The following is a 21,552-nucleotide window of genomic DNA, read 5'->3' as shown; positions in this document are numbered from 1 at the left end:
TCAATGAAGGACCTAATATTTCAGGTCCCAAACTACATGTTGAAGGGTTGACAAAGCTAGGTCTTGGTCCAGTAGCAAGGATTAACCAAGACGACTGGAGACCAGCTCTGCTGCATGGACCTAGTGCGCACACATATCGCAGTGTGGGCTGGCCCGTGCTGCCCCAGGGCCCATGCCTCTCCAGGGCCCCGATCCCCCCCCCCCCCCCAAAGACTACACTTCTCTAAGGTATAGAGTCCCAACTCTTTTAGCCTATCTTGATAACTAAGATACTTTAGACTTGGAATTAGTCTAGTGGTCCTCTTCTGCACCCTTTCTAGAGCCTCAGTGTCACCCACAATGTGAGGAGACCGCTAAATCATTAATAAAAATAGTAAAAGGCAACAGTCCCAACACTGATCCCAGCGGGACACCACTGATGACCGGTCTCTAAACAAACCTAAATCCATCTATAACTACTTTTTGCATGCGTCCTGCCAGCCAGTTCTGAATCCAACTCAATATTTTGCCACTAATACCAGAGGCTCCAAGAAGCCTCTTATGCGGTACCTTATCAAAAGCTTTTTGGAAATTTAAGTAGACAGTGTCTACTGGGCTTCCCTAATCCACCAACTTTGTAACTTCTTCAAAAATTACAATTAGATTTGTAAGACATGATGTATTTTTTTTAATGCCATGTGGGGTGTCCCTAATGTGTCCCTCCCTATCCAAGTATTCATATATTGCATCCCTTATGATTCTTTCAAGCATCTTACCCATTACTGATGTTAAACTGATGAGCCTATCGTTACCCTGGTCTGTCTAGTCACTTGTTTTTTTCCCGCCAATAGGCACGACATTAGCTTCCTTCCAATGTTTCTGAACCATTCCAAAGTGCAGTGAGCTATTAAAGATTCAGGCTAGGGGCTCGCACAGCACGTCTCATCTCCTGGAAGACCCTCGGTTGGATATCATCCAGCCTAGCTGCTCTACCTATTTTCAAGTTCTTAGTTCTTTCTAAAACTATGTTTATCTATGTTAGCTATTAACAAAACTAGTACGTGCAGGTTGAACCTCTCTTGTCCAGAAACATCCGCGATTTGGCATTAGTTTGTGGAACTGCCGCTTCCGCAAAGTTTATTTACGTCCGGCCGGCCGTCCTGGCTCTGTGCTCTGCGCTATTATTTAGCTCTAATTTACCAATAAATATGGCTTCAAAGAGACCAGCAAGCCGTGGAAGGGTTGGTAGTGCTGCTAAGTGTAAAGTTGTGTCGTTATCAATACAGCAAAAGGTGGGATTGTTGAAAAATTGAACAAGGGCACATCAGTACGGGCCTTGTGCGAGTTTTACAATGTTGGTTCATCAACAGTGTATGACTTGAAGAAGCAAAAGGATATTAAGTTTTTTGCTGACAGTGAAAGTTAAAAAAGTATGACCTTTCGTAAGACATTGAAGGAAGGGAAAAGTAGTGATTTAGAAAGTGCACTCAGTGGTTTAGGCTTCGTCGGTGTTAGCATTTCTGGCGAGATGGTAATGGCGCAAGTGAAAATATTCCACCAAGAACTTAACCTGCAGCACAAGTGTGAATATTCTCAAGGATGGCTGCAGAAATTTAAAAACCGGCATGGTATTTCATTTCGGAGCAAGAGATCATGTCTGTCTACATGATACAAGAGAAACTCATTAAAGAAAAACCAAAATATATGAGGCAAGCCAAGCTGCAAGATTGGTTCAAGAAGATAGCCCAGGAGGGCAGTGAGCAGCGCTCTACAGGTGCCGCATCCTGTGCTTATGTAGGGTGTATTGGTACAGTCAAACACTGACCTCCCGTGGTTCGAAAAATTCTCTGGTTCGGCACTGGTCAGGTCCCAAGGGTGCCAGACCAGAGAGATCCAACCTGTATTATTAAATTCTAATATTTAAGTATCATCTTCAAGGGTGAAGACTGATGCAAAGTACTCATTTAATATTTCCACCATACTTAGTGAGTCTTTTGTAAGCCGTCCTTGAACACCCTTCAGTGGCCCAATACAGTCTTTGATAGTTTTCCGACTCTTTACATAATTAAAAAAGCTCTTCCCATTACTGCCACAGTTGTCTACAATCCTTTTTTCCATTAGCCTTTTTGCTGATCAAACAGCAGCCTTCGTTTTCTTTAGTTGTTCCTTGTATTCAATCCTGTTTGAGTATTAAATGTTTTTAATTTATAGAAACATTTCTGTTTACATCTTATTTGTCTTTGTACATAGCCAGTCAGCCACATTGGCTTCATCTTACCACAGTTCCTTCTTTTGATTTTGGATCCATGTTTGTTTTCCACATTTTTAATCTTGTTCTTAAAAACTTTCCATTTATATTCAACATTGTCTCATCGCCACCGAGGAGGGTTAGCCAATTTACCCATTCGAAATCATCTGCCATTTTGGATAAGTTTGCTCTTTTGAAACCTGGTACGAGTTGCAGGTTCCAGTACCTTTAGTTCTACTAGCCAATTGGAACCATATAATGTTGAGATCCCTGTTGCCCAGATGATCCCTCACATGGAGGCCTGATACGAGGTCACTCTCACTACTAAACATCCAATCCAATGTATAATTATCCCTACTTACTTCATTAAAATGTTGAGCCAGGAAACATCCTTGTACATTTTCAAATACATTTTTCAGCTGCACTTCCCACCACAACAGCAGATAAACCATCATGCCACTGAATGCCAGGAAAATTAAAATCCTACCAGACATTCACAGCCAATGAAGACATTTTGGAATGCAGTCACTGTTGTAATGTAGGGAAATATGGCAGACACACAGCAAGGGTCTAGATTCGGCGAGGAGATAAATGACCAGCGAGTTATTGATTTATAGTGGCGTTGTTTGAGTGATAAAAGTTGGCCCCATTCGTCAGGAGGACTCCACTGCACGAAAAGTATGAAATTTGCCAAATTTTTTTCATGAATAAAACGAATTCAATCTACAACATAAACAGATACCACAGTGTACAGTTTCTGAGATTCCTTCTTTTGTCCATTGGTGAGCTTACTGGGCAAAATCAGCAAATAAAATACAAGATAAGTTATTTAGATTCAACATTCTGACTGGAATTAGAAAAATAATTGTTTATCAGCTATGATTTGATTGAATGGCAGAACCGACTCGAGGAGCTGAATGACCTACTCCTTCCTATTCTTATATGTAATGAAAATGACAAATTAGTTATCAAATTCCAAAATGCTCCCAATCTTAAAATTCTACTGACAAATGATTTTAATGAGGCATTAATTGAGACAGAATAGCAGCTCTCTATTTGAAGATATACACTACACAGAATGACAAAGCAGCCATCACCTTATGCTTAATGAATGGTTTAAATGAGCTTGACAAACAAAATAGATCGACACGAGCTAAACATTAAAAACCTATTTGGTTTTCTTTCAATACACAGCTACAATTAAGCAAAGAAGCTTTAACTTCTGGAAAATAATGACCAACTGTAATAGATCCAATATCTCTTGGAAACTCATACTTTTAGTAAAGTGCAACTTTTAAGACATTATAGCCAACTCAACTAAAAACATGTTCAACAGAGTTACAGCATCACAAGTTATAAAATGTTCATAGCTCAAATATTTTTTAAAGTTTTTTTCGCAGTGAAACTACATTTTGGAGCAGGTTTGCATGCAATCAAACCACACAGCTGTGCTTGCAGAACAACTGTCCCAACAAAGTCTGTCAGCAAGAATCAATCCAAAAAACAGCAACAGGTGTAAAGGGAAAACAGCAAACCTGTCTGCCCACTGGCTCGTGGGCTACATTAAAACTGCAGGGCAACTAGATTTGCAGTTGCACTACTAAAAGATGCATGTCATCATTATGTACTGTGGTGTAAGCCTAGTAAGTTTTATTAACTAAAGGATTTGTGTTTGCCAGGAAAGGGCCATCAACAAACTGCATTACATTTTGTGAAGCTTAAACACAAATATTTGATGTAGGGAATGAAATGCAAGCAATTATGTACAACTATTAAAATGCTGAATAGTCAGCGTACCAGTAGACTTTTCAAAAGTGTCACTTTTCATATCTATATAACTTATTACACTACAGCCGTTTGATCATACCCAAAATCCCACCTTTAACCTTTTGCTGAAACTATTATCTTTGAAAATCAATCCTGGTGCATAATGTAATTCCCAAACCATGTTGTAAGATACCAATACGAGTGATGATATTTCCTTTCCAATGGATTTGCAACGTATCATGAATGACTAAATCCAACAAATGCGACTGGGAACTAATATTCCTGCCATTACTAATAAATGGAGAGCCCTTGGTTTTAAATATTCTTTAAGTGTAGTATTTCAGGAGGCAGATCAGCCTACTGTATTCCACTTTCCGAGACTCATAAGAACCCATGCAGATTTGTGCCAGATAAGTACTGGCATGTAAGAGCGACGCTAAAAAAAATTCAACTTTCTAAAAATAGGGAGGAAAGCAAGGCCTGTTTTGTTTTACCTAACCAAAAGTTTAAACACAGGTGTTTAACTAATCTGATGGTTTACACCAACACTTCAACAGCTGTGCACTGCCCCCAACTTTTACAGCTCATGTTCAAGGCAAAGCATCTTAATACTGAAATGATATGGAAAATAACTCAATCATACAGTAAATTCCACTTTTTGTGGAAATCAGTCACTTTTGTATTGAGAAAAGGAATACAGGTACAACATCTCAAATCCGGCTGTCCGAAAATCGGAATTGTCCGAAAACGGGACATGAGAGAAAATCCCATCTGATATTCAGTAAAATAAAATTCGAAATTATTGTCCAAAAGCCAGCGAGCTGGACTAGTTAACGGCTTCGGGGATACAGAGGATCCTCTTCAGAGAAATCGACAGATCGGAAAAGCCAGTTTTCAGCGCATGCGCACCGCGCCCCGAAAACCAGCTTTTGCAAGGTCTCGCACTTTGTATGGAGCTGGCGAGGCCAGAATTTTCAGCTCATAGATTTTCTTGTCCAAAATCCAGAAAAATCCAAAAACCAGCACGGTCTCGGTCCCAAGGTTGCCAGATTTGAGACGTTGTACCTGTACTAAATAAATATAAAAATCATGTATAATGAAGGCACCTAGTTTGAGCTTTTTAATTATGCCTTTGCCCTCGACTCAGTCTTTCAGTTAATCCCTTTCCCTGTTCCTCCTTGGTGCCCACTTGTTTATGTTCCACCTCATAAAACATTCAGACATCTTTCTGTCTTTGAGGAGCACTCAGAAACAGAAGCTGTGAAAATGCAGGTCCTACTTGTTGAATTTAGCCAGTCATATTATAAATCCATTTGGCACATGGCTAAGTCTTAACTCTGCAGAAACAAATGTAGAAATAAGATCAGCTTAAGAAAACGGTATTAGCAATCCCTTTCACCCCAACTTTTTTTTTTACATAAAATGTGTTATGCCTATTTAGTTAACATGGATAAATCAGGAAAATACGTTAAAAATTGGTCACAGCATACCCCAAAACAGATTCAGTGTGTATGTGAATACTTGCATGCCCCAACCATGCCAGTCGTAATACACACTCTGATGGTCAGGTTTCCCTTACAATACCTTTTACAAATGTTCATATCACCACAACAGTATACTGCTTCAGTTCTGTTAACTGCAAACAGAAAAAATATGCTAATAAAAGCCACTAGGACAAACCTATGATTAAAAAAATAAACTGACTCATGAGCTGTGCACATGTGCAATTGACTATCGTACCTCCTGTGCTAATTTACTTTATATTCAAATTAGAAGTGTCATTGGACAAACAAAATAGTTTCCTGTGTAAAGAAAAAAATTGTAATTATGATTTGAGCATTACAGTACACCTATTGTCTGAATTCATGGATTGGGTACTAAATCTTATCTAGAACCTTGCCCATTAACAGGAAGTCTCCACTTTGTATTTGAACTTTGTACAAATCTGTTCAATGCACTGTACTGTAGATTTATTGCCCATTTTATAAACACCTTGCAAAACGTGGAACTCAAGGCACATGTTGTACTTCAATTAAGATTGCTTTTGGCTCTAATCGCAATAAAGTAAAAAGTACTTCAGGTGTTCCATCTTTAAAGTAGATTTATTGCCAAAGAAACAAGTCAAGAATCTGCCAAATATAAATTTGATATAAAGACACTTATTTTAACCACAATTGTAATTTATGTTCAGTGCAGACACTCGTCTGCTCTTGATACAACGGAAACTATAGTTTTTCTGGAAAAAATTCCGGTGATACCCAAGTAATACATGTTTTAACACAGTAAATGCTGGAGCAGCTCTTTGGAGAGCAATTTCCCGAGGTGCGTTTCAATCCGGAATTTGCAGACGGGCTGACAAGCAGCTGCCTTTTTGTAAAAAAAGAAAAAGTGGTCACCATGACAGCGGGCTGGGCCGGAGTTGGGTTACCTGCCTCCCCCCACAAACCTCAGCAAACAGCCTCACAAACCACAACAGCTAAACAGATTAAACACCAACTAAATATATATTTTTTAAACTCAACACAAAAAAATTCGTTTAAAAAATTCTCAAATTCTTCAATGAATTTTCTCTCTCAAGCACACATTTAAAAAAGTTATCAGTTTAAAATTCAGATGCCAGAAATGGCAGACTGTGTGTGGATTTCAATCAATTAAACATAGACGAAACTCCGGACTGAGAGAGAAAGAGAAAAGTTGGATTTCTTGCGCTGGGGACCAGACCAGAGCCACTGTCACCTCCCGGGATCCCCTCAGCGAGACAGTGAGAGAGAGAGAGAGAGATAGAAAAATCTCTGACAAACTTTGTCCGAGTCCGAGAGAGGGCGGGAGCCCGGGATAATCAATAAATTAAACCAGTAGATACCGCATTAAAAAAGCGACGGGTCCTTACCCGACCACAGGAGCAGCATCAAGAGCAGTAACGGGGTAGCAGGCTCGGTCCCCGCCATCTTTAACCCAACCGAGGGGAGCCTGGCAACCAGAGAGAGCGCGAGCGAGCGAGCGAACCTGGCAACCCAGGCAGCGCGAGAGATCGAGGGAGCGAGCAGACTGGGACTGGAGCGAGCCCCTCCGAGTCTGCGGAACAGGGAGGAGGTGCCAGCGACAACACCAAACAAATGTGCACACCCACCCGGGCCGCACCCCTACTAATAAATGCACGCTCTCGCACACCATGTTGTCAGGTTCAATTCTTTGCTTCACACTCTCTAGGTCGGCGTCAGTGTTTTTCTTTCTTCCATATCTGATTTTTTTTTGTGCGTGTGGGATTGCAAAGTTGCGATCAAAATGTGAATCGCGCCCCCTTTCTTTCCCTGTCATCTTGGGTTATTCCACCCAAAAATGCATTCTGCACGCATCGACTAAGCAAATAGTGTTGTAGGGGTCGTCGACGAAATATACCCTTGTTCGGGTTGAGAAAAACAGCCAACCTGAGTAAAAATGTGCCCCCTTTAAAAGGAGGAGGTGGTCTTTCGACAATCAAAAGAGATTTCGTTTTGCACAGCCCGCTTTGTAACCCTAACCACGTTTGTTATGTCTTTCAAAGTAACGTCCTGTGAATGTCTAATAATGTTGAATAGTTATTAAAGAAATGTTTGCAACTGTAAAAGTGACGCTGCGCGAGTGCTATGGTGTCAGAATCATCTTTCGGTCTTCGAAGGATGTGAACTTAGGCATTTATAAAATGCAAATATATCAATTTCCTCAGTACGAAGTAGAATGGTAGTCAAAATGAATGGCATATTTGAAAAATGTAGTTATGATTAAAATAAAATAGTGACTGCATAAGTACACTTAAAATGGTAGTTTGTAATGCAGTTTTAATTATTTCCATTAGATTTTAAGCGGCATTAAATGGATTCAGCTTTTTATGAACATGAATTATGTAGCTTTTGAACAGTTACGTCAATTATTTTGTATGTATGTAATTTGTTTACATTTTGTAAATCCACTTAAAATATACAAAATATCTTAGATTGTATATGTGTAGTTAGTAAAATGTAAATATTTAATATCATTTACACCTCAATTTGAGTTACTGCAGGTTCTGTGACGGTTCATTGAAATTACGACAGTCAATGCATTAAAAGCATTTCTGTGTAATATAATTTTGATTACAATAGTTCTAAAAGCAATGATCAAAGCCAGTGATTCAATGTTTTGTTGTATTCTTGCTAGTGTACCTATTTGTGACATTTCACAGTACTAAATATCGCAATGCCAGGTGTGCTGTGCATGTATAAGTTAATCTGTTCTACATGTATGAAGTCATTTCTCCTGGTTCAACGAAGTTATTAAACCTACAGTTTAAATAAAGTAAAAACTAACCCCTATGAAAATTTAAAATTACTGTTAGTTATGCAAACCAAGTGTGACTACAATGACAAGTTCTGCTGCAGAGGACTCAGATGAGGACTTCGATGGTCCGACAGAAGAACACTAATGGTTATGCTCAATGAAATTCGTGGTGCATTGGCAGGCATGCCAGAAAGACTGAGTGTAATGTCAAGGAGCATGGAGATGTCCGACACCAAACTTACGCAGGGCTTTGCGCAGAGCTTGGACCCCATGATTTCTATGATAGGCAACTTAATTACCGCGTTTGGACCCAACCTTGGTGCAGAGTCTGATGGCTCATTTCTCAGTTTCCATTGCATCACAAGCAGAAGCCTCCCTACATCCGAGTGCTGCAGTGGAAGCTCTGACTGCTCTCATGCAGGCTCAGCTTGCTGCCACGCAAGCTCGGCCTGCTGCCGTCATCTCGCATCAGTCCAGCAATCTGCCCTCCAACAGATTACGAGGAATGCTGAGGCGCACCTCAGAGTGGCAGTAGCTCCGTGGAGTGCAAACCTGCTGTCCTCTCTCAGGATGACAGCATTCGTCCTCCCTCCACTGCCACACTGTCAGTGCCCTTGCTGTTACCTGTCAGCCAGCCAGCCCAGAATGCTGCCGCCAATGCTGAGGAGTTGCAGTCCGCAGCCGGGCTTTCTAGGCCCAGAGCTGCTCAAGGTCGTCCTGCAAGGCCATCTGCATTCTCCCCCACTGAAATTCAGCAGCCTTCCACAAGCGATGCTGCAGCCACTGGGGTAGCACTTTGTAGGAGCACTAGGACAGGCAAAGGCACACCGAAGACAGGCACTAAGGGAATGTACAAGGATGAAGAGCAACATCCCCATCTGCACCTGGGAATCCCTGGCCAAGACCGCCCTAAGTGGAGGAAGAGCATCCAGGAGGGCGCTGAGCACCTCGAGTCTCGTCGCCGAGAGCATGCAGACAGCGGGAGGTGCGTGCAGCAAACCAGACTCCACACCCACCCTTTCCTTCAAGAACTGTCCCACCTGTAACAGAGACTGCAATTCCAATATTGGACTGTACAGTCACCTGAGAACTCACTTTTAGAGTGGAAGCAAGTCTTCCTCGATTTCGAGGGGCGGTCTATGACGTACAAGGTTGATTAGTTGGCTTTTTAATATAATATTGGATGGATTGATGAATAAAGTTGGATTAGAATGTTTCATTTGTGGTGGCTTTATTTTTGCATTGTGGCCAAGTGGACACTAATGGTCAGTAACAGAGGGAAGGTAAGAACATAAGAAATAGGAGCAGGAGTAGGCCATTTGGCCCCTCGAGCCTGCTCCATCATTCAATAAGATCATGGTTAACCTGATCATGGATTCATCTCCACTTCCCTGCCTGCTCCCCATAACCTTTACTCCCTTATTGCTCAAAAATCTGTCTATCTCCGCCTTAAATATATTCAATGACCCAGCCTCCACAGCTCTCTGGGGCAGAGAATTCCATAGATTTACAACCCTCTGAGAGAAGAAATTTCTCCTCATCTCAGTTTTAAATGAGTGGTCCCATATTCTAAGACTATGTTCCCTAGTTTCAGTTTCCGCTATGAGTGGAAATATCCTCTCTGCATCCACCTTGTCAAGCTCCCTCATTATCTTATAAGTTTCAATGAGATCACCTCCCATTGTTCTGGACTCCAATGTGTATAGATCCAACCTACTCAACCTATTCTCATAAGTCAACCCCCTCATCTCTAGAATCAACCTAGTGAACCTTCTCTGAACAGCCTCCAATGCAAGTATATCCTTCCTTAAATACGAAGATCAAAATTACACAGTACTCTAGGTGTAGCCTCACCAATACCCTGTACAGTTGTACCAGTACTTCTCTGCTTTTATACTCTATCCCCCTTGCAATAAAGGCCAACATTCCATTTGCCTTCCTGATTACTTGCTGCACCTGCATAATAACTTGTTGTTTTTCATGCACAAGGACCCCCAGGTCTTTCTGTATTGCAGCACTTTGCAATTTTTCTTCATTTAAATTATAATTTGCTTTTCTATTATTTCTGTCAAAGTGGATAACCTCAAATTTTCTCACATTATACTCCATCTGCCAAATTTTTGCCCTCTCATTTAGCTCGTCTATATCCCTTTGCAGATTATTTGTGTCCTCACAATTTGCTTTCCCACCCACCTTTGTATCATCAGCAAACTTGGCTACATTACACTCGGTCCCTTCATCCAAGTCATTAATAGATTGTAAATAGTTGAGGACCAAGCACCGATCCCTGCGGCACCCCACTAGTCACTGTTTGCCAACCGGGAAGATGACCCATTTATCCCGACTCTATTTTCTGTTCGTTAACCAATTCTCCATGCTAATATATTACCCCCAACCCCGTGAGCTTTTATCTTGTGCAGTAATCTCTTATGTGGTACCTTATCAAATGCCTTCTGCCTTTAGCCATAAAGTGTGGTACTATTGTTGAATGAGCAATTGGGGCTGTGTTCACTGGTATTGCAGTCAGATTATTCGATCATGCAGAAAGGGGTTGTCTGGGTTTCCACCTCCGTTTCCTTCTCTTCTGCTTCCTCCTCCTCCCCTCTTCAATTGGTCGGTGTACAACAACTTTCTGTGGTAGAGAATTCCACAGGCTCACAATTCTCTGAGTGAAGAAGTTTCTCCTCATCTCAGTCTTCAATGGCTTACCCCTTATCCTTAGACTGTGACCCCCTGGTTCTGGACTTCTCCAACATTGGGAACATTCTTCCTGCATCTAACCTGTCCAATCCGGTCAAAATGTTATATGTTTCTATGAGATCCCCTCTCATTCTTCTAAATTCCAGTGAATATAAGCCTAGTCGATCCAGTCTTCATATGTCAGTCCTGTCATCCCGGGAATCAGTCTGGTGAATCTTCGCTGCACTCCCTCAATAGCAAGAATGTCCTTCCTCAGATTAGGAGACCAAAACTGTACACAATATTCAAGGTGTGGTCTCACCAAGGCTCTGTACAACTGCAGAAACACCTCCCTGCTCCTATACTCAAATCCTCTCGCTATGAAGGCCAACATGCCATTTGCCTTCTTCACCGCCTGCTGTACCTGCATGCCAACTTTCAATGACTGATGTACCATGATACCCAGGTCTCGTTGCACCTCCTTTTCCTAATCTGTCACCATTCAGATAATATTCTGCTTTCCAGTTTTTGCCACCAAAGTGTAAAACCTCACATTTATCTACATTATACTGCATCTGCCATGCATTTGCCCACTCACCTAACCTGTCCAAGTCACCCTGCAGCCTCTTAGCATCCTCCTCACAGCTCACACTGCCACCCAGCTTAGTGTCATCTGCAAACGTGGAGATACTACATTCAATTCCTTCGTCTAAATCATTAATGTATATTGTAAATAGCTGGGGTCCCAGCACTGAAGCCTACGGTACCCGACTCGTCACTGCCTGCTATTCTGAAAAGGACCCGTTTATTCCTACTCTTTGCTTCCTGTCTGCCAACCAGTTCTCTATCCACGTCAATATATTACCCCCAATACCATGTGCTTTAATTTTGCACACTAATCTCTTGTCAAAAGCCTTTTGAAAGTCCAAATACACCACATCCACTGGTTCTCCCTTGTCCGCTCTGAGTTACATACTAAAAAATTCTAGGAGATTTGTCAAGCACGATTTCCCTTTCATAAATCCATGCTGACTTGGACAGATCCTGTCACTGCTTTCCAAATGTGCTGCTATTACATCATTGCACACTTAGTGACATCACTGAGTGGGCGGCGCTAGTGAGCACAGCACAAACTGTCAGCATCGCCACTAAACCTTCACTGAGATTCATGGTAGGCATGCTTTGGCGGGAGGTGTTAGCACCCCTCTGGGGCACTAACAGGTGGTGCTAACCATCCAAATTTCTGGCCCTTTGCCTCTGTTCCATGTTGCCTTTAATAAATGGGCAGAGCTCCAGCCGAGTTTTGAGACTTATTTGTGGGCTTTTTTTTTCTAGTGCAACTGGTGTTAATGTATTTTTCCACTTGCAACATATTTTCCATTTTCTATTTTGAACAAATGTATTGTGTCTGCAGAAAAGTAGCAGACAAGTGAGCAGGAAAAGTGTGGTTGGAAAAAATTATTTTGCAAGAAAACATTATCCCAAAAATTTACACCCTGTTTGAAGTGGAGTAAAAGTGTCACAAAAGTTTTATTGAAAGTAACTTTGCACTTCACAAGCTGAGAAATATAATTGATGGGGAATGGAACAGTGCTACATTTTGGATCCAGTGTTAATATCGATCACTCCTCTATGCTGGTCTGCTCTAACGTTGTGCCTCAGAAGAGCAACCTCTATAACTCCATTGTGAAGGTTGTATTTCTATTATGAGCTGTCCTTATGACCACTCTGAATGAGACTGGCACTTTAGTTAAATTTGTCCTGTGGATTCACATCCAGTAGGAACAGGTTGAAATCACTAGGATGCTGAAACACATCTACATAGGATTATGTAGGATATACGGCACAGAAACTGGCCATTCGGCCCAACCAGTCCATGCCAGCATTTATGCTCCACTTGAGCCTCCTCCTGTTTTTCCTCATCTAAATCTATCAGCATAACCCTCTATTGTCTTCTCCCTCATATGCTTGTCCAGCCTCTCCTGTGGTAGCAAGTTCCACATTCTCATCAATCTTTGGGTAAAGAAGTTTCTTCTTAATTTCCTATTGGATTTCTTGGTGACTATCTTATATTGATGGCCTCTAGTTATGCTCTTCCCCACAAGTGGAAATATTCTCTCTGTATCCACTCTATCAAAACCTTTCATAATTTTAAAGACCTCTATTAGGTCATCCCGCAACTTTCTTTTTTCAAGAGAAAAGAGACCCAGCCTGTTCATCTTTTCCTGATATGTATGCCCTCACATTTGTGGTATCATGCTTGTAAATTTTCTCTGCATCTTTTCCAGTGTCTATATCTTTTTTATAATCATCATATCATAGGCAGTCCCTCGGAATCGAGGAAGACTTGCTTCCACTCTTATAATGAGTCCTTAGGTGGCTGAACAGTCCAATACGAGAGCGACAGTCCCTGCCATAGGAGGGACAGACAATCGTTGAGGGTAAGGGAGGGAGAGACCGATTTGCAGCACATTCTTTCTGCTGCCTGCGCTTGTTTTCTGCATGCACTTGGCGATGAGACTTGAGGCACTCAGCGCCCTCCCGGATGCACTTCCTCCACTTAGGGCAGTCTTTGGTCAGGGACTCCCAGGTGTCGGTGGGGATTACATAGAAACATAGACATAGACATGTTGCACTTTATCAGGGAGGCTTTGAGAGTGTCTTTGTAACGTTTCCTCTGTCCACCTTTGGCTCATTTGCCATGAAGGAGTTCCAAGTAGAGTGCTTGCTTTGGGAGTCTCGTGTCTGGCATGCGGACAATGTGGCTTGCCCAGCAGAACTGATCAAGTGTGGTCAGTGCTTCAATGCTGGGGATGTTGGCCTGGGCGAGGACATTAATGTTGGTGTGTCTGTCCTCCCAGGGGATTTATAGGATCTTGCGGAGGCATCGTTGTTGGTATTTCTCCAGCGACTTGAGGTGTCTACTGTACACGGTCCATGTCTCTGAGCCAAACAGGAGGGCGGGTATTTCTACAGCCCTGTAGACCATGAGCTTGGTGGTAGATTTGAGGGCCTGGTCTTCGAAGACTCTTTTCCTCAGGCGACCAAAGGCTGCGCTGGCGCACTGGAGGCAGTGTTGAATCTCATCATCAATGTCTGCTTTTGTTGATAAGAGGCTCCCGAGGTATGGGAAATGGTCCACATTGTCCAGGGCCACCACCTCAATGAAATCCCAATGCTGAGATTCCTCGTGTACCACCCATTTGCTGCCCATGTCCCACGTGGCAGGAGTTTTTCCGGGGAAGTACCGCTGGCGCAAATTCATACCGCCTGCACATGCCGGAGGCTCTAAAAATGTGATTCTGGTGTTCTAGGATCCTCTAAGATGCCGGCAGAATGACTGCTGGGAAAAAGATGGTCTGAGCTGGCTGTAACTCGGGCACCAGGTACAATCACGCAAAGTGGTCCAGAGCTGCATACCCTGGGTACATATGCTGCACCATTATCAGACCCTCAGAATGAGTTCACAGATGGAGATTAAACTGCACAAAAAGACTTCACAGGTGTAAATGAAAAGTACTCCATTGAAAGGCTGGTGTGGTATATGTGGTGTATGAAATGATACAATGAACTCTGTACTGTGAGTCAGTGACTAGGTGTAACCTGGTCAGTCTTTAATGGCTTCCAGAAGTGAAGATACAAAGATGAAGTTCAGGGCCCAGCACGAGTGTACCTATGACCCTCGGACCTCCGATGGTAGTGTCCCCTGTTGGTGGACAGACCTTATGTATATACATTGCATAATTTCCCCCCCTCCAGTTCTTGGCACATATTACAAGTTCAGACGGTCCGGAGCCCTTCACTCCCTGGATGACCGTCTCAGTACAATCCCAGTGCTTTCCGAGTCTCTCATGATTTGGGGTTGGGTGTTGACCACAGTGGATTCTTCTGATGGCTGGATGTGAATTGGTTGGTCATCAAAGCTTGCGGTATCTTCTTCCAACTGTTCCAGTTCGTCAGTGTGTCTTAGCTTGATTTGATCAATGTATTTCCTGCACATCTGCCCATTCTTGAGCTTAACCATATACACCCTCCTTATCCATAACATTGCCCGGGAGCCACTTGGGCCCTTGACCATGGTTAAGTACATACATTGGGTCATTTACAGATATGTCGCGTGACACTGCGGCGCGGTCGTGATGCCACTGCTGGCATTGACGTCGGGTTTCTACATGATCGTTAAGGTCAGGATGGACTAGAGAGAGCCTGATTTTGAGGCTTCTCTTTATCAATAGTTCCGCAGGCGGGACCCCGGTGAGCATGCGTGGCCTTGTCCTGTAACTGAGCAGTATGCGTGACAGGTGTGTCTGCAAGGAACTGTGAGTTACGCGTTTCAGGCTCTGCTTGATAGTTTGAACTTTCCGCTCCGCTTGACCATTGGACGCGGGTTTGAACGGGGCTGACCTCACGTCTTTTATGCCGTTGCATTTCATGAACTCTTGAAACTCCAGGCTTGTGAAACACGGTCCGTTGTCGCTGACAACGATGTGTGGCAAACATGGCTCTCAGGTTCTCAATAGTGACAGTGGAAGTGCTGGATGACATGATCACACATTCTATCCTTTTGGAGTGTGCATCCACTATCACAAAAAACATTTTACCGAGGAAGGGGCCCGCAAAGTCGATGTGGCCATGACCACAGACTGAGCGGAGCTTCCTTTGGGGCATTGCTTAACTGCATGCAAGTGCTGCACTGATGCACACATGACTCTAAGCCCGGGAGTTACATAGTACGCATCCCAGTATTGTCATGATGAAGGCCATCGCCAGGCCACCAAACATGGGATCTGGCGATGACCTTCATCATGACAATACTGGGATGCGTACTATGTAACTCCCGTACAAATCTTGCCCTGCCTTTCTTGGGCATTACAATACGATTACCCAACAGTAAACAGTCGGACTGGATGGAAAGCTCACGTTTGCTACGGCTGTACGGTTTGGTTTCATCACCCATTTCCTTGGGGATGATCGACCAGTCCCCGTTAAGAACACAACGGATAGGGTCGGATCCTGGCTGGTCCAGGTTTTAACTTGTTGAGCAGTGACCCTTCACTCTCAAAGGCATCCATGACCATGAGTAGCTCTGCGAGCATTAGCGTTTCCATCTCCGGTGTGGGCAACGGTGACCGGCTCAATGCATCAGCGCAGTTGTCGATGCCTGGTCTATGGCGAATGACATAATCATAAGCAGATAATGTCAGCACCCACCTCTGGATGCGGGACGACGCATTGGTATTGATACCTTTATGTTCCGAGAACAACGATATAAGAAGCTTGTGATCGGTTTCCAGCTCGAAGCGAAGCCCAAACAGGTACTGGTGCATTTTTTTTACCCAATAAACACATGCTAAAGCCTCTTTCTTTACCATGCCATAGGCTCTTTCCGCCTTGGACAGGCTTTGAAACACGTATGCAACTGGTTGTAGTTTGCCTGACTCATTGGCTTGCTGGAGTATCCAGCCGACCCTATAGGACGACGCATCACAGGTCACAACTGGACGCTTGCATGGATCATACAGTACCAGTAGCTTGGGGGAACACAACGGATTTCTAGCCTTCTCAAAGGCTCTGTCTTGAACTTCAGCCCACAACCAGTCATCTCCTTTCCTGAGCAGCTTGTGCAAAGGCTCTAATACTATTCTCAATTTGGGTAAGAAATTACCGAAGTAGTTGCGAAGACCCAGAAACGAACGCAGCTCCGTCATATTCTGGGGCCTGGGTACATTTTTGATGGCCTCTGTTTTCGTGCCTGTAGGCCTGATTCCGTCTGCAGCAATCTTTCATCCAAGGAATTCGACCTCTGATGCCATGAAAATGCACTTCGAACGTTTTAGCCTGAGTCCCACTTTATCCAGACGATGCAGAACCTCTTCCAGATTGTGCAGGTGCTCGGTGGTGTCACAACCTGTGACTAGGATGTCGTCTTGGAATACCACGGTCCTGGGTATGGATTTCAATAGGCTCTCCATGTTTCTCTGGAATATGGCTGCTGCCGAACGAATGCCAAAAGGGCACCTGTTGTAAATAAACAGTTTTTTTTTTGCGTGTTGATGCACATAAGTTTCGTTGATGATTCAACAAGTTCCTGATCCAACGTTAGATCCAATTTGATGAACGATTTCCCCCCAGCTAGCATTGCAAACAGGTCATCAGCTTTCAGTAGCTTGTTTCAAAACTCGGTTGATCGTGACCTTGTTATCTCCACAAATGCTAACCGTGCCGTCGCTGTTTAACACCGGAATAATGGGGTTGGCCCATTCATTAAATTCGACCAATGAGATGACCCCTTCGCATTGTACACTGTCCAATTCGAGCTCGACCTTTTCTCTCATCATGTGCGGGACCGCCCTGGTTTTGTGATGAATGGGCCTTGCGCCTGGGTCTATGTGAATCTGCACCTTGGCTCCCTTGAAGCTGCCAATTCCCGGTTCAAACAGTGAGGGAAATTTGCTCAGCACTTGAGCACACAAATCATCATCCATTGCTGAAGAACTTCAACAATTGCACATCCCTGTCTGGCATAAAAATAAAACGGGGAAGGTGGCTCAACTGTGGCTAACAAGGGAAATTAGGGATAGTGTTAAAACCAAGGAAGAGGCATATAAATTGGCCAGAAAAAGTAGCAAACCTGAAGACTGGAGAAATTTAGAATTCAGCAGAGGAGGACAAAGGGTTTAATTAGAAGGGGGAAAATGGAGTATGAGAGGAAGCTTGAAAGGGAACATAAAAACTGACTGCAAAAGCTTCTGTAGGTATGTGAAGTGAAAAAGATTAGTGAAGACAAATGTAGGTCCTTTACAGTCAGAATCAGGTGAATTTATAATGGGGAACAAAGAAATGGTAGACCAATTGAACAAATACTTTGGTTCTGTCTTCACTAAGGAAGACACAAAAAACCTTCCGGAAATACTCGGGGACCGAGGGTCTAGCGAGAAGGAGGAACAGAAGGATATCCTTATTAGTAAGGAAATTGTGTTAGGGAAATTGATGGGATTAAAGGCCGATAAATCCCCAGGGCCTGATAGTCTGCATCCCAGAGTACTTAAGGAAGTGGCCCTACAAATAGTGGATGCATTGGTGATCATTTTCCAACATTCTATAGACTCTGGATCAGTTCCTATGGATTGGAGCGTAGCTAATGTAACTCCACTTTTTAAAAAAGGAGGGAGAGAGAAAACAGGGAATTATAGACCGGTTAGCCTGACATCGGTAGTGGGGAAAATGTTGGAATCAATTATTAAAGATGGAATACCAGCGCATTTGGAAAGCAGTGACAGGATCGGTCCAAGCCAGCATGGATTTATGAAAGGGAAATCATGCTTGACAAATCTTCTCGAATTTTTTGAGGATGTAACTAATTGAGTGGACAAGGGAGAACCAGTGGATGTGGTGTATTTGGACTTTCAAAAGGCTTTTGACAAGGTCCCACACAAGAGATTAGTACGCAAAATTAAAGCACATGGTATTGGAGGTAATGTAGTGACATGGATAGAGAACTGGTTGGCAGACAGGAAGCAAAGAGTAGGAATAAACGGGTCCTTTTCAGAATGGCAGGCAGTGATTAGTGGCTACCACAAGGTTCAGTGCTGGGACTCCAGCTATTTACAATATACATTAATGATTTGGACGAAGGAATTGAATGGAATATCTCCAAGTTTCCAGGTGACACTAAGCTGGGTGGCAGTGTGAGCTGTGAAGAGTGTTATGACAGTAATGTACTTATGAATGACTCCACGAGGCAATGTGTTGTAGTCAAACTGCAGTGACCTTGATCCTTTATTCCAAACTTTAGAGTGAGTGAGGCACAAGCATCGTGTACAGCCTTTTATACTGGGTCCTGCCACCAGGGCAGGAAACCCGGGTCTCCAATAGTTGCACCCGCTAGTGGTGCCAGCGTGTATATACACAGAATAAACCTAATTGATAGTACATCAGGTAAACAAGTTTCCATCCAATGCAACTACACAGTGACTATACAGAGAGTATATCTATAGTCTGCTTACACAACATCACTCTCCCCCAAGTCCTTTGTGCCAATTACCTTTGCACTATGTGCTCTGGCTTAGCTCTCCCCAGACGTAAGTGCCAATAGCCCTTGCACCTTGGTTGTGCTTTGGCTTGGCTCTCTCCCTGTTAACCCCCGAGTCCTTTTGCCACAACGTTGGGTAGTGTTTACCAGATTGGATGGTTTGACGATGCAATGGAGGTTCTAGTGGGTTCTGGGTGTGATCCATGTGTGTGTCCATGGCTACATACATCCATTTCCCCCCCCCACCCCCCCCGCCCCTCCCACCACAGCAAGATCATGCAGCTGGCCCGTTACATTAGCATACAGGATCAGACACAGTGCAAGTACAAAGAAAGGAAGGAAAAAAAAATTACAGTTTGTGTTGTGACACCTTGGTTCAGTGACTTACATTTGTTATGTTTTACGGTCGTGCAGGATTGGGTAGATTGCATTCATGTCATGGTCAGTCCTGAGGTAGCAGTATGCGAGGACGCTATTTCCAGAGCAACCAACCTAGTTGTCTGATGGCGGCGCTGTGCCCTCTGCTAGCGGAGTGGGCTTGGTTCGCTCACCTAGCCAGGATTTCGGGCCTTTGCAGTTGCCAAGTGGTGGGCAGAACCACAGATGTGTGTGCCCTCCCTGTCCACCTTTGTGGGCTGCAGAGTCTTCTGCCTGCTCTCTAATGGTGTTGGGAACCTGGCTGTTCCAGGTCCGGTTTGGGGAACTCGTTGGTTCTGACCTTTCGCTCCTGGACATGGCTGAGGTAGCAACTGGGTCTGGGGGCTGCGCCGTCTCCACCCGAGTGATGGGCAATGGCGGCCGACTGCGTATTGGCGCCATTTTTGTTTCTGGATCCGTGGCGAATAGTGCCATCGGGTGCCTTCAGCATGGGATAAACCTGGGGGAGGGTATCAGGATCAGTGCCTTCACCCTCCTGAGGTCGCTCGCTTGTTACTTTTGGCGACACTCTATTCCCGACATCTCGCAACAACATTTTGTTCTTTACATTGTGAATAGTACCGACAATTCGCAACAACATTTTGTTCACAATCTTAATCGGTTCGTTACATTGATTGCCATGCATACAATGTCTCTTTAAGTTCAGTTGGTTGCAGGCCTCCTTTAATAGAACTCTACTGACTTTACCCCAGTCAAATCCTTTGTTAGACACCACATGATGGTCCCTCAGCGTTGCACCTTGTGATATTGCCGCGGCCATCTTTTTTTTTAGCCTCGCTGCAGCAGGGACGCCATCTTGCCTCTGTCCTTGAGGTCGACTGCCTTGATCCTTCTCTCCCGCGATTCTGCCACAAAAGCTGGAAGAGTGCCTGTGAATTCGATCTTCCTCCCCAGGAGTCCAGCCACTGGAGCCGGGAAGGTACTTTTAGGTTGTTCCAGTCACGCAGTCATGATGGATGGTCTGTGCCTCAGGTGCTGCGCTGGTCTGTTCTCTGGTGTCTGGCCCAAGCGAAGGTGAGGTTTTGCTCTGCATCTGCGCACGGGGAACATCGATTGCTGGAGTGAAGAGGTCTTCCCATTTCCACTGGATCTTCCCCATCTACCTTCTTCCGTGTAGCATTGGACCATCACCTGCAACAATTTACAGAGGTAACTTGTGCACCACGCCAATATGGATTACACTTACATCCGCACTACCAAAGACTGGGATCAGCTCTTTGGTGTAGATGCGCAACTTTTCATGTACTGCAACCAGCTCGGGTCGTTTTTCGTTCCATAGCCTCTCGAAGGCATCTTGGCTCATCACTGACTGGCTCGCTCCAGTGTCCACTTCCATGAAGACTTGAACGCCGTTTATCTCGACTTCCATCTTCACTGGAGGACAATAGGTGGTGCAGATATACACTCCATACACTTCATCTTGGGGCTGACCTGCCTCTCTGGCCAAATCATCATATTCCCCGCTGGATTCAAAGTCATCTACCGACTCCTCTGCTAGACGATGAGTCGTATTTCTTTTACACATACTCTGCAGGTGGCCCTTCATGTTACAGGCTTTGCATACGTACTCAGCAAACTGACACTGTTGAGCCCTATGGTTTCTTCCACAATGCCAGCATGGTGCCACTCGATTAGCATCTCTCGGCGGATTCTGAGTTCTGGACTCCTGAGGTCTGTGCTCTCTGCCCTGGGCAGAGCCAAATTTGTCATGTATTCAACCAGCATTGTAATCCATGTATAAACTGACAAGTTGTACACTGTGAGAACAATGACCACTAGGTGGTGAACTTTTGGGAGACACTCCTAACCTGGACCTTCAAGTATAAAAGGGGAAGCTCCACCCACCTTCATCACTTGAGTGCTATGGAATAAAGGACAGGTCACAGACTGACCTTCTCTCAAGCATGGGCCTCGTGTGCATTTATACTGTATAGTAAGGACGTATCAATGGCGACGAGAAACTGGGATTTAAACCATGTAAGCATGGCCACTAGCAGAACAGACGAGAGGTACTGTGTTAAGGAATGGTTGGGACAGAGAATCAACATTGTTAAAGCAGCATGCAGTTCTCCAGGCAGACATGTGCAATTGGGCATGCCCCAACATGTAGTCG

General features: G+C 44.0%; 1 protein-coding gene across 2 annotated transcripts in view; it reads right to left on the bottom strand.

Moving 5' to 3' along the window:
* nectin3b (nectin cell adhesion molecule 3b) overlaps window positions 1-7,025 on the bottom strand; it is a 350,178-nt gene extending 343,153 nt beyond the window's left edge. Inside the window, exon 1 of one of the 2 annotated variants that reach the window (XM_070891821.1) lies at window positions 6,885-7,025. In XM_070891821.1, the coding sequence (XP_070747922.1) occupies window positions 6,885-6,942 (58 nt within the window). In that variant the 5' untranslated portion in view covers window positions 6,943-7,025. The remainder of the gene's footprint in view (window positions 1-6,884) is intronic. The other variant, XM_070891822.1, reaches the window with a different exon arrangement.
* Window positions 7,026-21,552: the final 14,527 nt, after the last annotated feature.

This window comes from Pristiophorus japonicus, chromosome 10 (assembly GCF_044704955.1).
Source record: "Pristiophorus japonicus isolate sPriJap1 chromosome 10, sPriJap1.hap1, whole genome shotgun sequence".
Lineage (NCBI taxonomy): Eukaryota > Metazoa > Chordata > Chondrichthyes > Pristiophoridae > Pristiophorus > Pristiophorus japonicus.
The sequence above is the reverse complement of the archived record's forward strand: the minus strand, read 5'-3'. Positions and strand labels throughout refer to the sequence as shown.